The sequence below is a fragment of the Plodia interpunctella genome, chromosome 19, assembly GCF_027563975.2.
Source record: "Plodia interpunctella isolate USDA-ARS_2022_Savannah chromosome 19, ilPloInte3.2, whole genome shotgun sequence".
In the NCBI taxonomy this organism is placed as follows: domain Eukaryota; kingdom Metazoa; phylum Arthropoda; class Insecta; order Lepidoptera; family Pyralidae; genus Plodia; species Plodia interpunctella.
Window position 1 is genome coordinate 5,857,238 of NC_071312.1, and position 17,833 is coordinate 5,875,070.

At 32.2% G+C, this 17,833-nt stretch overlaps 2 protein-coding genes across 3 annotated transcripts; both read right to left on the reverse strand.

Annotated features, from left to right (window-relative positions):
- Positions 1-979: 979 nt before the first annotated feature.
- On the reverse strand, positions 980-13,401 carry LOC128678240 (neuronal synaptobrevin-like). 2 transcript variants are annotated; one of them, XR_008405622.2, is made up of 8 exons: positions 12,992-13,401; positions 9,797-9,917; positions 7,139-7,217; positions 6,725-6,804; positions 6,183-6,234; positions 5,964-6,084; positions 4,968-5,016; positions 980-4,439 (listed from the first exon to the last, which is right to left on the reverse strand). XR_008405622.2 is itself a non-coding variant. In XM_053759657.2 (7 exons), coding segments are annotated over exons 1-6 (342 nt in total). In that variant the 5' UTR covers positions 12,994-13,400; the 3' UTR covers positions 980-4,439; positions 4,968-5,008. The 2 variants fall into 2 exon arrangements, 1 of the variants encoding a protein (XP_053615632.1); XM_053759657.2 differs by lacking the exon at positions 5,964-6,084 and having other exon boundaries at positions 12,992-13,400.
- A 2,629-nt stretch (positions 13,402-16,030) lies between these two features.
- LOC128678252 (uncharacterized) lies at positions 16,031-17,820 on the reverse strand. Its single transcript, XM_053759677.1, has 4 exons — positions 17,662-17,820; positions 17,526-17,566; positions 16,985-17,123; positions 16,031-16,694 (listed from the first exon to the last, which is right to left on the reverse strand). The coding sequence occupies exons 1-4, from the start codon at positions 17,687-17,689 to the stop codon at positions 16,045-16,047; spliced, it is 858 nt and encodes a 285-aa protein (XP_053615652.1). The 5' UTR covers positions 17,690-17,820; the 3' UTR covers positions 16,031-16,044.
- Between the last annotated feature and the right edge of the window lie 13 nt (positions 17,821-17,833).

The following is a 17,833-nucleotide window of genomic DNA, read 5'->3' on the forward strand; positions in this document are numbered from 1 at the left end:
AGAAAACTGAAGGGCGGTTAACTGGTCCTGAAAATAATAACACTATTTTAGGTTATGTTCTGCATTATCTGGTCAACTGTGGTAACAAACTTCTAAACTTGATTTTGACTGAAAGCCTTACCTGTATGAAATCCATATTTTCAAAAGTGGTCAGGTGTGAAGTGTTCAGAGCATATTTTTGATCATTTACTGGTTCGAAAATTTAGCAGCGAGTGGCGGTGGCCCATAGTTTTCGATTTTTTTATCTTTTGGAAAATGTATAACAATATTCGGCACCCGAATATGCAACACTGTTGCATATTTTCACAAACGAATGCTTCACAAGGACGAGTAGTCTACTAAAATAAGAAGATAAAGAAAAGAAAGAAACAACATTGAATTTTTCTTTTTTTTACTAAAAGAAGAAGATAATGTAACAATCAACAAGTTTTTTTTACAAAATATCATTTTAGACACAAACATTTAGGTATTGTTGTCAGAAATACCTTATAGAATTCGATCTGTGGCAAAAAATGTTCTTACATTAAACCATTGAGGAGTTCCCATGTCTGGAGTCGTTCCTGGGTGCATCATGAGGTTATGATACCTAATTATAATACCTAATGCATTGTCAACCAAACATATGTACCAAAATTTAGCTCATTCGGTTGAAGATATCCGCTTCAAAGTTGAGTTGCAAGATTTCATTCGAGATTCGAGACATAGGGACATACCTACCTACATAGTACATTACAAGTTAAATAAAATCTTGTTAAAACTCAAAACTTTAACAAATCTTGTTAATAGGTGCTTACTACTTATTCTATTCTAGTGACTATAATAAATAAATAAATAAATAAATAAATATATTGGGACAAATCACACAGATTGAGCTAGTCCCAAAGTAAGTTCGAGACTTGTGTTATGGGATACTAACTCAACGATACTATATTTTATAATAAATACATATATATATAAAATAATAACAACTCGGCTAGTATAAAATGAAACAGCAGTCAATTTATTAAACTTGCTTTTATTTTAGTGAAGCAATAATTACATTTTGGTACATAGGTACATACATTCAGTAGGTAATTAAATTCCCGAGTAAGTCTAGAATTCCGGCTTCACCTCTGTAATGTAATACACTGAACAACAAATCGACTCTAAACCAGTTACACACATATGATTATTAATATAAGTATTCCATTTGAGGATACATTGGATATGATTATTAAATAAAATCGTGTTAAGTACTTACTTACATTTTACAACAATATCCGTAGGATCAAGATATAACATTTTAATAACCATTCATTATCCAAACGAGATATTTCAATAGATTAATAATTTTTCCTAATTTTTTTTCTACTGTCCCTCTTCCTCCCAAAATATATCAAATAGGAAATAACGTTGGTTACGTGAATTAACTAAACTAAGAAAATTGGTGCTAAAACTACGTACTTTACATTATTTAATTCTATTGTTACATAAGCAAGTATTAACTGTTCTTATGAAGGTATTATATCTGTTCTTAAAATCATTTGACATTTGGGTCAGGATGCACTATTACTTATTTGCGCCTTTTTGACTCCTATTCCACATAACTTGTAAATAAATTTTGTTTACAAAATTCGTTGTTAAACACACCTAAGATAGATTCTAGTGACCAATACCCATGGAATTAGAAACAAGTACTTACTAAATCCATGCCATTATGACCATATTTTTTTTGGTTTAATTTATCCATAAGGAAAGGGATCTAAGCCCATACAGCTATTGACCCATATAGCACATACGCACAGGCGCGGCACAAGTTTTAAAAAAATCTAGTGTGCCGTGGCGCGTTAGGTCTTTGTAAAATTATATTTTTATCAAATGATTTTAAAATCCTTGATTGTTACGATCTATACGAGTAAAATTCTATATGTTTTCGTCTCATTTCCTAGATTGGCTCACATTATATGCAGCTTTTCAACCTTTTTTGTGTCATCATTTTTTGAGTGGTAACATGTACCTAACTACACAACCCAATTTTTTTCAAGTCCGAACTATTTGCCTGGAAACTTGGACTTGACTTTGAAGTCAATCTTGCTTAGTTCGGCATGCATGTCGGCACAATTAAATTATTCTTCTAATTCAATAAAACGCACGACAAAAAAGTCGCGTGTAACTTCATTTATAGAAGGCCTCTTTTTACCCGACAGCGAGACGCAAATTACGGTAATGTTTTTAGCTGTATCTTGATGACTGTTGATTTCATTATACAACATAAAGAAAGCATAAATCAAAGTTACAGAAAAAACGAATAAAATATATACTTGAAGATCCTATCGATAAGACTAAGTACAAGCATTACATTACCTACATTATAGAGTTTTTTTTAATCGTAACAAACAGAATCAATAAGTACCCGAAAACATCTATCATTGTCGCCAACCAATGTAACCAGAACGAAGTTGGTAGGTTAATTTGACAACAAAACAATTTGTTGTCAACAAAATAATTATTTTTGTATTGACTTTAAAACAATGATAGGTAGGTAATTTTGTTTATCAACAATAAGTACTTATAGCTAATTTAACATACATTCTGGTGTGTTTTTGTTTACCTTACAGTGAACAACTTTACCTCTTAATTTTTAAAACACAGTTGTGTGTGACTAAAAGAAGAAAAAAGTTTAATCAAAGCAAATAATTATTTAAAGATAATTTCTTAAGAAAATTTATGAAATCGGGACTCTGTTGAGTCCCGTCAAATTCCGTGATCGAATTATAATTAAATAGGAATCTCGATGGCGGTACGATTTTTATTAGGTTCTACGTAGGTCTATCTCATATTGTGTTTTAAAATTTAAGATTATTATGGATTACGACTAGATGATGTTAAATTTTGGTATGAATACTTATAACCAAAATTTACGATTATATTTAAATAAACATGAAATAATTTAAGTACCTACAACCATACTCAAAATTATGATTAATAACTTATATGTTGTTAAACATATTTATAAGTATCATACTGGCCAAATATCCCTTATGTAATAACAATATGTTTTGATTCGATTAACTTCGCATTTTAGCTAAGTAGGTAGATGATTTTTTAAAGTCTAACTATGAAGCCATTTTACATACCCTATACACACAGATTAGCGATGTTTGATTACATATTTATTTTAAATCTTCAAATGCCACTGGCCATTCGGAAATAAAATACAGGATGATAGATATATATAATATAAAAAATAAAAATTTCTGAATGAAACTTGAAATCGAATTCTTTATTGCTATGATTAATTAAGGACAATCGAAGAGTAAAATGAAACCACTTTCTAATTTCTGTTCAAAATCGCCAACGTCAAAATAATGCTAATGAATATAATGCAATCTTATATAAGTAAGTATTATTAATAGGTACTACATACTATTACTTATTTATATAACAACTCGAATACGTACAAATCTTCGATTCAAATAGATATACTTACCGGTGTATATTAAGATATTAGTTTACTTTCAAAATTAAAACAATTTGGTAATTTATCTGATTAAATACATTTTATACTGTTTTTTGGGATAAAAACGTGTAACGATGAAATTTATTTCACAATTTTGGGATATTTAGGCTGATATGATTGTTTTGTCCATTGATAGGATTCATGAAGAGTATATAGATACCGTGGTTTGTTAACATTTAGGTAGCGCGCGATTTAGGCCCTTAGCCTAATGAAATTAAAAGTAATGGTTTACTTACCTACACTTTATTTGCATGTATTTCAAGTAACAAACAAGAACTAGAATTAGATGTGATATATAAACAACATATATAAATAAAGACATCTAAAAATCAGCTGATGTAAGTACAACATTATATTTGAAAATTCTAAAAATAAAAACATCCCTTGATGTCTAAAATCTTGTCATTAGCTACATATGTTACTCGGGTTGTGACTGTTTTTTTATCTAAGCTATTTTCACCTATTTTATTTAACATCTATTAAAATGACGCATATAGTATGATTATATCAAAGATCAACGATTAAAAAGTGTCGTAAATAAAGTTATAAGAAGAAGATACAAAAATAAATGCTTAGTAACAATCGATTTAGGAAATTTGGTCCAAATTGAACAAAATATGCGTTCTTGAACAAAATATTAGCCTTTCGGATATGAATGTCTTCGATAAGCCTTATCTAAGCGTACAGTGACGGTAAAACGGTAAATTTTCAAAAAGAAAGTTCATCTAAAATATACACTATTTCATCACGGGTTTAAATTACGTTCAGATTAGATTAGGTATTTAAAATAAATGCGTGTTTTACACATAATTTTTATACTGAATGGATGGCGAGTGAATTTTTGGATATTTATAACAAAAGTAGTATCTACTGGTTGTATGTAAAATTTTTCGCTTTCATTAGGATGATGTTGATCTTCATGATAGTAGAAATCATAAACCTGAAAATAGGAGAAAAACACACGATTAGCTTCGTTAATGTACCAAAGCTACAAAAAGTAGTTCATTGAATATGATAATACATAAACATATAATAATAACACGAACATATAATAATAGTATAATTGTAGTACCAGAAGTATATATAATAAATAAATAATTAAATATATTAGGACAAATCACACAGATTGAGCTAGCCCCAAAGTAAGTTCTAGATTTGTGGATACTAACTCAACGATACTATATTTTATAACATATACATATATAGATAAACATCCAAGACCCGGGCCAATCAGAAAAAGATCATTTTTCATCATGACCCGACGGGGATCGAACCCGGGACCTCTCGGTTCAAAGGCAAGCACTTCACCACTGCCCCACCGAGGTCGTCAATAAGATGAAAGAAATACTAAAATAAATTCAATAATATATATCATATATAATATCATGTCATTTTGAAAATTAAGTCTTTCGATACCTAAATAAGTAATTGAGATTCCAATGTATGATAGTAAATGTATCTAATTTACCTCTTTCATTATATTTTTGCTGCAATCCTCCAGTATATAATTTACAGACCTAGGAAATGTAATATAGCATTAGTACTAAAATTAACAGCGAATAATATTATTAAAACGATATGAACTCACAAAGGCGATATATAATAATATGCATCGTATTAATATACACTAAATATATAATTATAAATGATTTCACAAGAAAGAAATACAATAAGGTCTCATCAATTTATCACCAAACTAGTAACTTCTTTTTTGGGAAAAGTGTTTCATATGTTTTTGAACTAAGTAGGTACTTATATAAAATAGTTTTGACAGTACCATTTATAAACTATTTATACTAGACGTTAAAATCTATTTTTGGTTCAAGTATTTTTAATAAACTAATTAACGATTTTGAGAAGGTCATATAAATATGTAAGTTAAATAGGTAGGTTAAATTATTATGATGTTGAAAGATTAACCAGCTAAATTAAAGTACACTTAAAGGCTTTAAAACAGTATATTAGATTCTTCTACTTGTATAATGTATATAAGCTATAATTAGTATTTAACTATTTAACAAGAAAGAGGGGTTGGGAGAAGCGTCGCATTCCTGGACATTTTAGGTAAAGCAGTTTATTTTTATTTATTCGATAACAACAATAAATTATTTAAGAAAGCCCTGCCGTTAGGGTTTTTAACAGCCAATCATAAAAGTGACGACCTTTTATTTTTTGTACATAATAAATGAATTTAAAATTAATAATAATGTCACTCTTACGTTTGGTAGATTTTAAATTTTATTTGAGGTTATGTCATAATATTAATTTAAAATATAATAAACAACACATAAACACAAGAACAGCATTCTGAATTTATATTATTTTAAGTACAACATAAAAATCGTTCATCAAAAATTTTAACAGCCTGAATATAGAAGACTGGAGTAACCGATAGAGACAGATAGACGAAATGACAAAAACAGAGAAAGCCAACACGAATTATGCAACCACAATGCCCACTTACCAATAAAAAAGGCTTTAAGTCAAACCATTGTGTATTTTTGTATAAATAACATAGGTTTTAATTATTAACATTAACTTTTAACTTAAACTGCGGTTACCGAAACTTGTTCACACAAAGTTGGCTGGAAATGTGGAAAAAATAATGTAATGGTTAGTCTAAAAATAAAATTAAAACGGTGATGTCATCTAAGTAACGAATTAAGTTTTTATTCTGACTTACCGATGATTAGGGCCAAAATTATGATTCCAATGACGGCTGCGATTATCATCATCTGAAAATTTAAATAAACTCTATCATGATTGAATTAGTTTGTTACTAAACATAGTTACTAAGTTAGTAACTATGTTAGGTTAGGTTGTAATATATCACTTGATTAGGTAGGATGTTATAGGTTTTATTTATTCATACACAAATATACATATATAGAATTAATACGTTATAATGTTGGTTCTTAATAAGACTCCATCATATTCTCTATCGATATTTACAGTGTATCGGAAAATGCCATGAGCCATGCCTCAGTGCTCGTCCGTCCGGCGACAGACAACGGACAAATTGTATGGAGTTTCGACGTACGTGAATGCACGTCAATGTCGGAATGGAACACGACTGAGCAATGGGACATGCATCCCGCTTAGTTAAAAAAGAGAGTAATAAGAACCCTGAAAAATAATTGATTTGTCATGCGGCGTTAAAGTGGAAAACAATGATTTTTAGAATTCGGATCATAAGTTACAAAACGAATCGGTTCAAAATCGTACCTTTAAGTTCTGCAACCAGAATTTGCTTTTCAGTTTTCCAGCCTGCTGTTCAAACTGCGATGCACCCTGCTGCAAAGCGTCTGGAAATGAAATAAAAATATACTTTTCAATAAATAAAGCTAAATTAAACTACATAAACTGAGATTAATATATAAGTCTGTGGAACAAACCTAAATAGAACTAAGCTAAAGAAACTTGTACTAAAATTCTAACAAATATAAATGAGACAGATTGTGGAATTGTGGTCCCGCCCGAAATATAAAGATATCTTCCAGTGGATGTCGTACGAGGCTAGTAAGGGACACAGCCTAGGCAGGTTATATTCATTTCATAGTTTCTTCGAATAAGTTACAGCAATATTAAAAAAGTTTTTAACCATATTTTAGATGCAGATTGAGAATAGGAATCATTTACCTGCTCTGTCATCTAGCTCGGACAGTTTCTGATCTCGCTCCAGCACCTTCTCCACATTGGTCTTCATGATGTCCACCACCTGTAACATTTATCGATATGTTAGTGGAGGAGAAAAAGTATCAAATCCAATAAAATTATTTATTCCGAAATTAGGCCTTCACAGGCACTTTTTCACGTCATATTCTAAATTAAATGATATTTACCAAAGCTACAAACTACTAGCATTTCGGAACGACCACTGCTGAGAAGAAATGCCGAAAGAAACTCATTCAAACAGTCCCTATTATGCCAGAAGGGCTTACCATTTTTTAAATATATAAAGCACGAAAGCGGAATATGAGCTTAAGAAACCGAGAGAACGATAAGATGAGAGATAGAGAGACAGAATCATGATGAGACAATCTATGATTCTGTCCTAATCAGTTCCTAAAGGAAAGTTACTCTAGTTATCTTTGCGGAATATGTGGGTATAACTCAAATAAGTATTAGGTAAGTTATCAAAGTTTTACTATTTACTGTTGAAAAAAAAATCGAAATTCTTTAAACAAATGCGGTATCTACAAAGGACTAAAATTCTAATAACAATTCGTTCCCAATTAAATATTTTCTTATTAAACTTACACTGAATAAGGTTTTATTTAACAAAACGACTAAAATAAAACATCAAATACCATCGGTCCTGTATTAAAAACCCAAATGAATTCCTAAATGAAACATATATAGAGAGTTTATTGTGAAAACATAACAAAGGCATTTTCAGCTTTTCGCTATGACGTCAAAGCATTCCTCCGGAAAGGCTTAAAATGCGGTCAGCTGTACCCTGCCTATGAACTTTGAACTTTATGATCGATGTCACAACGATCAAAGTTAATTGTAAATATGGCTACATGATCATTGATGTTAGGGATATAGCGATAACTCTGGAATGTATTTGTTGAAGAGTGATTGAAATGGAAAATATATTTTGGGTACACAACTATATTTCAGGTATGTCATTTATAAATATTTGCTATATAAACATAGATATAAACATTAAAGAAATACTAGATTGTTAGGGAAGTTTCCAAAGGAATTATTTCTCATCCGATATATTACCACGCCCGAAAGCTGCCAGCGACGGAAGGGCAGCTATATCAGAGTTCGAATTTGAATTGATGACTTTCAACCGTCTCAAAAGCTCTACTTTTCAAATAAGAAAAAAATGTTGATTGGTGGTAAAGTGAAGCATTTTAGACGACTTCTAAAATTTCTAAGTATCCTAAAAGTATTAAATGTCGTTTACTGTCTAGGCAGGTGTATGCTCTGCTTTTGACTTCGATTGCTAGGATATTAATTACAATAGGTATTATTAATAAGTTTTAAAATATTGGTGAATGTACGCTCCTGTTAATCTTGGCCAATTAAATTACTGACTACTTATAAGGTGATTAGGCGAATTTTACTTTATGTCCTAGAGTAGAAATGAATAAATAATAATGATAATAAATATATTACGACAAATCACAGATTGAGCTAGCCCTATAGTAAGTTCGAGACTTGTGTTATATGATACTAACACAACGATATTATATTTTATAACAAATACATATATAGATAAACATCCAAGACCCGGGCCAATCAGAAAAAGATAATGATGGAAAATGTTCCGTCATGACCCGACCGGGCTCGAACCCGGGAGCTCTCGGTTCAGAGGCAAGCACTTTACTGCGCCACCGAGGTCATCAACTAATGTAATGTAACTGTGCTCTCACCGACCTTTTATAAAATTGAGGAAAGACAAGGAAGAAGGATGATTTGACTCTTCAGCAATTCATTGTTAAGTACATCTCTCTCTCTCATTGACAAAGTTATAACAAGATATAACCAAGTGAGAGAATATATATTTTTATTTATTTTTGGTTATTTATTGTATTTAAAGATATTTAAAATGGTACAAATAATTGTAGGTACAAAAAATACACGTCGGGCTGCCAAATTTATTAAAATATGTTAATATGGGAAATTGGACGTACCTAAGTTTAAAAAAGCTATTTCCTCGAAACAAAAATCGCGTAGATAAGTAATAGAATATATAGAATGTATGTAAGCAAGTTCATTTATCTAGAAAATTGCGCGCCATCCAACATGTGGGCGTACAAGCGGCGCCTCTGATATGCCCAAGATTTTAATATTTAACGATTTTGCCACTTGGAAGATTTGTTTTTGAATAATGTGTTGGTAAGCATTGGAGAAAACGTGGAAGGAAGAAAGAAATATTTAAATTATAAGTACTTTAAAAAGAATTGTAATAAAATATACATAGCATCATTTCTTATTAGTTCAAGAAATATGTATTACAAAATTTCATCTTATTTTGTAGGTTATTGGCGAAAACTGAAAACAAGTGTACAAGCGAGCAGTGAGTTCTACAAACATTAACATATACACCTAATGGAATCTTGATTTTTAGAAAATAGCTGCATACATTCTATTTTAATTTCAGTTTCCAATACTGGTTGGTAAATCAGACTATCGAACAATGATTTGATTTTTGAACATCGAGTCTGAACAAAAATATCAATATGATTACCGCCAGATTTCCTATTTTATCATCTATGTTTTCGTACGTCAGAAATTTGTTTTTTTTTTGCAGACGCTGGCACATAAAAATCTACATACCTCATCAACCTGGGCCTGCGTCTGCTGGAGTCGACGTTGGGCCGCTATCTGCTGCGGGGTCTTGGGCCCGCCGACGGGCATGTCGCCGTCCCCGGCTGGCGCCAGACCACCCTCCGTCGCCCTGTAAGGAATTTGTGTTAGCCAAATTGCTCGAGGGCACTGACATATTTAATGGTGAAAAATAGTTTTGTCTATGGTTAGGAGAAATTTCCACGCGTTTGTTACGCCATTTTATAGACTAGAAAGACGATAATCTTAGGTAGGTATTGTTATTTACCCAACTTATAATACTTAATACACCGAAGTTTTGTTGAATTTTAATTCGTATCGAATTTTAACAAGCGTTATGCACATGTTGGTGAATTTAAATTATAGTTAATACAAAACAAAAATCCTGACATGTTTTCATCTGACCTTCAAAAACCAAAGTATGCTACGCCTGTGTAGCAGTGCTCGTAGCAGAGCCGCTACGAATTGCTACGCCAGCTACGACATTTTGTAGGTGTGCCGATTATAATAATATTAATTATCACATAAACCAAAATAATTTTTATTTTTTACCATAATACGAAAATTTTAAGGGACAACGATTATTTCATTTATAAGATATTAATGTAAAGTTAGGTACAGCTTATTTTTAAACTTTTTAGGAAGAAATTCTGAAAGTAGATATCATTTGTCAAGTGTTATGTTGTTAAGTGGTATTCACTGTAAAAAAAAGGATTTGTAGATAACTAGGTTTTGCCCACGGCTCTACTCGAGTGTATTTCTATGAGAACATTTTATTATCGGGTTGAAAACACAAAATCAAGTTAGCAAGCTTTGTGTGTTCTAAAAACATTGTTCGGTGTATTTTTATTTTAGAAAACCTTCATACATGGCTAGACTAGCATGTACAGTTTTTTTTTAATGAATAATTTTTCTTTTCAGTTGGAATCTTCTTGAAGTTTTGCATAAATATCTAAATGATTTATTGTAGGTTGAGCCTATAAGACGTGAACAGAATTTTCTTTGAATTTATTATATAAATTCTTATCTTCATGAACGCAAACCCAATTTGCGTCGATAAATTCGGAATGCACGCAAATGGCACTCCCCACGGTTTAACAAAAAACATTTTCTCTCTTAAGTAGGTTTGGGGACGTTTTTCCATAATAGATGTTTTTAGGAAAATTTTTACCGTTAATGTGTTTTATTTTAATGGTGACAATAATCTGTTTATTGTGTAAAATAAGTCTATTTTACAAAATCTTTATTTTAGTCACAAGCTTTTATTATCATCCGGGAGATTTTTTTGAAGATCTAGATTAATCTTGCTCTCAATGAGAGAATAGAATTGTAGATTGTTAAATAAGATTCGAAAGTAATAAATTCCCCACCAGGTATCAATTCCAACTCTCATATGACTATGATAGTTGGAATTGATGACTTTCAACCGTTCTACAGTACATTTCAATCTTCATTGCTCTAATAAAAAATACATAAATAGCAAGACTCTGGGTTTCCGCGAAACCGAACCAGTTCAAAATCAAATGTAATTTTAAATAATTCACAGCACTTTTTCTCGTCAAAATTTATATTATATAGTATTTTCTCAAATACCTACAAACTATTGGTATTTCCGCACAATTATAAGAAAAAATAAATAAATAAAAATAATCCCAGACCATATAATATACTCTTACATATAATATACTCTTATTATTTAAATTAATTAAAATAGTGTTGGTCCCTATCATTACTCATGTTTGGAGGTAAACACTTTATTGCACTCTTTCATTACTCTTTATTGCTATTCATTGCTTACCATTATTGTTTCCTACATTGCATTGTTTATTACATTGAAGGACATAACATGGAGTTCCAATGTACAATTTTTTTTATCAAATGTTGGAAATAAGTGGGCTTTCATTAAAATTATCAACAAGGTTTGTTATGATAACTTTATCTTATTCATTATTTTGTTTATTTGTTATGGTAATGAAATACCACGTTATAATCCATATTGACTAGAAAAGGTAAATCATTCTTGGTAATATTTTTTAAATTCTCTATTTGATACACTAGCTACTGAAATGTAGGTTTCTTCACCTTGTTTCCACAGTACTGGAATCAAGTGGTGGTTTTGACCATTTTGACCATACATAAATGGTCCATATGTATATGTCGCTTTAAGACAGAAAAAACCGTAATATAATAATGTTTCATACATACTCACTCATAGTTTACCATAAGTTAATGCTTAGTAGCTTTGCTGAAAAAAAAACACAAATAGTGTGTTTTTAAAACACGAGCGATTTTATAAAAATGCAAGGCAAGTTTTCGGCTCCACAGTCGATGAGCCTACAGGCAGGCTTTGTAAACTTTTAATGATTCCGATTGCCAGGCGGGTAGAAACTAATTTCAATCAGTTTGATTTACTTATTTAGATGTATTTACCTGCCATCTACAGAAAAACAGACGTACCTAGACTATTCCAATCTAAAGGTAAATTTCATAGATTTAGAAAGGGCCCCGCGCTCTTGTAAATTTATACTTATGTGACTTGTCAAAACGGTATAGCTAGTATGGAATATTATGAAGATATTCAAATTATGCTTGTATCATAGAGCGTCAGCAAAATTTGAATATAATAATATTAGTTAGAACAAAGAAAAATATCGCATAGCCAATGAAAGTTAGCCAGACTTAAAAAAAATATGATATTTCAGTAAAAAAAAATATGATAATGATTAAGTTGTCTGACATATGCATACGACCTGTCGATGTTTGTACATTACTATAATATATAAATATAAAATATAAGGCAAAGTTACCAATATAAGCTAATAAAATAATAGGGAGATATATACTTATACATACAAATAAATCATAATGACATAAGTACAACTTAACAAGTAAATAGTTACGTATTATTATAGTTATAAACATACATAATATATGTATATCTATAATAATAACAACCGAAATGATAATTATATTACGCATTTCAGAATATATTGAAAATAAAAGATAAGTGTCACAATAATTATCTATTTTCCTTTTCGAATGCGTTCATCCGATACCTAATAGGTACATAAATTTATTTTGTTTAAAAAACATGTTAGAACGACGTAAACTACATACTTAAAAGTTTTTTCCTTACGTGAAAAACCGTTTTAATGAAATAGAACTCACTTAAAAAAAAAAACTCACATTTTCCTTCTGTCCTGTTTCCGTTCGTGAACTGTAAGTCCAGAGGCCACCCCCTATCGATTTGTCTCCACACAGTATTCTAAACTTCAGTCAGATTAATTATTCACTATAAGATAACCAACGACCTGAGTTACTTCACAGCTCAGCACCAAGTGAATGTATTTTATGAATGGGAAGCTCAAACTAAGAATTCCAAGTACTTAAGTCGGGATACCATCTATTTTTAGTCACACCTTTCAAGCGAATATTATACTGGAACTCACAAAATTACTATTATGAACACACACAGTCTAAAATGAGTATTTATTTGAGTAGATTAGTAAGGACAGTGGTTTTAAAACGTTGATTTTCCGAAAATATATCACGAGAAACCTTCCGCGCGTTGGTTTCCCAATTTGTATGAAAGAGGGCGCGTCGGTGTACGCCATAATAGGCATGTATTGTCTAAAAATATCATAGTTCACAAGTATACAGCCAAATCTAATCTTATTTGTATTTCAATAAGGTTCGAATTTGGTTTGTTTTGAGTGTGGCTGTGTGCGTGTATTGTGGTAGAGTGTGCGTGTGAAGTTATTGGCGCATGCGCGGAGGGTAATAGGAATGGCGACGAAAATCGATTGCCATTGGTATGTGGGTGTTACGTAATGAGAAGATATGTTGGCACTGTTGGCAGCGATGTTTGTAGTCCGTCCTAATTGGGATTATTATTAAGTTAGCATTTGATATTAAACTATATTTTTCAAAGTCTGACCTTTTGTCAACTTTAATAATAAAGCTCATTAAGGCATGACATTAACCTAATTACTAGGGACAGGAATGGTAATGAAAGCAGCGTTATATCTATATAAAGTAATTTACCAACATTATTTGTCATTCATGTTAAGAGATAGGTGAAGATCGATACTTGTTTACTAGCATAGGGCTTCCAGTGTCTATCCGTGTACCACGATTTGTGGCATGTTGTTCCGCCCTAGAAAAGGACCTCTCCATACAATGGATGTCATATGAGGTGACTAAGGGATATATAGCCTAGGCTGCTGATAAGCTGCAATGGCATTCCGAAGGAGAGTTGATGTCAGGCAGGCGGCCGGTTGCAAAATCACATCACAATCATTAATCATCAAAATGTCAAAGTTATTTAATTCAACGTAAACGCTGACCCTGGCCTTCAGGACGTCACAGTCTAATCGGGATTACCACAACTTAAACGGATGAAAAATATTCTACCGGTGTATCAAAACTTCATCGAAATTCAACTTGTAGTTTTTGCTTGATTGAGTACTTCTCACTCACTGACATTCAAACATTCGCATTTAGGAAGGCATAATATAAGTAGGAGTTGTTTATTTAATTTTCATTTTGTAAAAAAGTCACATTAAACTACAAAGGTCATTGCCAGCACATGATCTATATGAACTTTAATTGATCGACACTAATTAGGAAATAAAAACAATGTATAATACCAACCCACGGTAAGCACCGAGCATAATTGACATTTAGAAGTATTTTAAAAGCACCACCTACTTCATGTCGCGAGTTCCCGTTAAATTCGTCGAATTCAAATTTCATTGCTTATTTTTCATTTACAGTAAAAATAGCACTAATATAAACTACGCAATGTTCACGCATTCGTGTCGGCATCTGTCCGACGTCGTAGTTAGTGCGTAGCTGTTTTTAGTAAATTAATTGAAACAATTTTAACCATTATGACATTTACTTTATAGATTCGACGCCAACGCACAGTTTGTTTTGTGTTTTGGACGTTCCTAGAAGTTTACTAAATATTAATTACTTATTTTAGAAGAAGCTTGTTACATACTAAAATTGATACGAATCTTAAAAAAATATATTATGTTTATGTGCATCGGTTTTGAAATTCTGTAAGAGCCCATTGCTCTGTCTTCTTCAGTCACGTTGACGACCGCTGACGGATTAACGCAGAACAACGATAAAGTAGAAATAGTATGTAGTTTCGACGTATGTCAACGCACGTCTGTGTCAAAACGGAGCACGACGGAGCTGCAATATGCTGCGTTATAGCAACGTAGCATGACTTAGCAATGCGTCGTGGCTCTAAGACAATCCAGGAAGAGTCCAGTACAAAATCCAACTGTTTCTTTTCAGACTTAGACCCGTGCCACGTTTCATTTTTATAACTCTCTCTCTCTCATCTCCTCGTGACGGTTTCGTTAGGCGTTGTGACGCCGCGAAGCACAGGCCCAAACATAACCTTACAAATTTCTATTTATAACCAAACGTTTATAGTATAATCCTATAAATTAAACCGTAGCGTAGTCTTAAAGATCTAACAGACAGAGAGACAGCGGGAACCCACTTTCTTTTATATGTAGTGATAGTGATGAAATGAGCAAATTTTCAAACAACAAATATGTATTCTTTTACATGATCTATTTCATAAATCAATTATGACTGACGATCATGACAGCTCCGAGCGGAACTAGAGTTGGTGAGAGGAATCGAACCGGTTCACCTCGCGGTGACATTGACCGAACATTGATCTCGCGAGCCAACGGGTAATCACTTCCGATATCATGGGGAAGTGTAGAAGGTACATATACTTATTCTGAATTACTGCAGAATAATGGGCGGATATGTGACACTAAATGAGAGGAAATTCTTGTTACATTTTAATTGACTTGAAAACGAAGCAGTATTCTTTATTCATTACAACCTTTCATTTAACTTACTCGGTTGAAATCTTACGACTCAATTTTGAAAATATCTTCAACTGATTGAGCTGAAATTTTGTACATATATTGTGAACTACTATGATAAGTATGACCTGATAACTATTACATTACACATAAATTGTGAACTATTATGATAAGTATGACCTGATGTTGCACTCAGGAACGGATCCAGACGAGGGAACTTATGAATCACCACATCATGTTCTGGCGATAAAACGTTAAGGAACGGTTTACTGCACGGACATGAGTTATAAAATTTAAATTATTAGGCAAGAATTTAAAGTGCACATTTCCATCTTATCTTTAACAAAAAAAAAGTGCACTCATGTCTCATTAATTTGTTTATTCTAAAAAATCTGAATCGTCATTCTGTTTAGTTTTACGATAACCTTTGAAGATCTTCACCACGTTCCTGCCGTTGCTTATGAAAATACTAGTTTTTATAATCATTGTTTCCCACATGCTCTTGGTCCGTTGTGCCACCAATCGCGAACTAAGCACTCTAATAGGTATTGTAACCTTAGTGTGTCCTTTTGTGGCATTAATTTTTACTACACTTTTCTTTATAGGTGTTGTTTTAACTACAATTTTTTTCTTAGTAAGTCTTGCTTTCACTGCAGTTTTTTTCATTGCAGGCCTTCTCGTATGTTTTAGTTTGTGCTTGGCGTTCTTCGTCTGTTTCTTGATTTTATCTTTAGTTTGATATTTTTCAAGTTCACTTTTTAATATCGATAGGTGATGGTCTCGAGGGAATGGCTCTACACGGAATGGTGTTCTGAATTTGTATGGGGTATATCTTCTTTTGCCACGGAGCATGTGCGCGGGTAGGTTTGGGGGGGTGGTGTGGTCCCTGGGTGCATCTTGGGCTCGCTTGAAGAGCCAGCCCTCGTGTGCTCGACGGTGCTTGGGACACTTCGAAGTTGGAGGACATTTCATAGGGGGACAATGCATGCCTCCTGCAAAGCACTCGCCGTAGTTTCTCACTTCGAAGTCTGGAAACGATAAATCTATTAGAGATTAGGGATCTAAAATTTCACGATTAGCTGCCTAGTTGTGTTAAACTTTCATTTTAAATAAGCATCATCGTTGTACCTAATTTATTATTTGTATATAAATGGTTAAATACTCAAGAGCAAATAAATCCCACTTTATATTATAACATGTACGTATTTTGATGAAATTTGGTATACGAGTGAAATGCAACCAAGAATAGCATAAAGTACTTTCAATCCCGGAATTCCTATGGGAGCGCATCCCTGGGGCGCAGTAGATATATACATACATAGCATGTTGTCACAGTTGTACTCAAACATGTCGCACTCGTCCAGGAACAGCCGGTAGTAGTCCTCGTCTCTCTCCAGCCCGCATTCGGGGATCCAGGTGTGGTTGCAGATGTCCGCCAGCAAGCACATGTCCAGCGGCTAGACGCAAAACAATACAATAATCCGATAATGAATGTAATGATATGTACAGTCAACAGCCCAAGTTAGCCTGCATGAACCTCTATGGCGTGGTAATAGAGGCGATTTTGCAATGAATTTGGGTTGGTTGATGTGCTGTTGTCTGTACGTAAACATATGAGATGAAATAAACGATTGAGTTTAATATGACATGAGAATTACCAAGGGTACTGATTCATTATTGTGTAATTTATGTAATGTACTCTAGTGTGTTGAAAGAAATCATTGTTTATATTGCTTGCTTGCAAATAAAAAAGTTTAATATATTTATATTGTAGCTATTTTTTTTTATATAATAGACATATTTTTTTAGATTATAAACAGAAAATAAATGAATTTTTAAATAAAAGACATTGATATTACCCATATAAAGTGTTGGTTCGATGGCAACGGAATAAATATAACTGAAAAAAAGTTACATAAGCGAGTGCATAAAACTTCAATATTAAATTTGAAAATTAAAAATGATTTGATTAAACATTTCATAAAGCTTTCTTACCTACTAAAATGGCACATAATCGTATCATTATTAAATTCCATTTTTATTCTACCTTTTATTCACGTAATCATACTAGTTAGGAAAATATATATTTTTTTTACACAGCGTAAAATCGATTCGCGTCTGATATTAGATCTAAGAAATAAAATTGAAATAGGAAATATTGTATTCT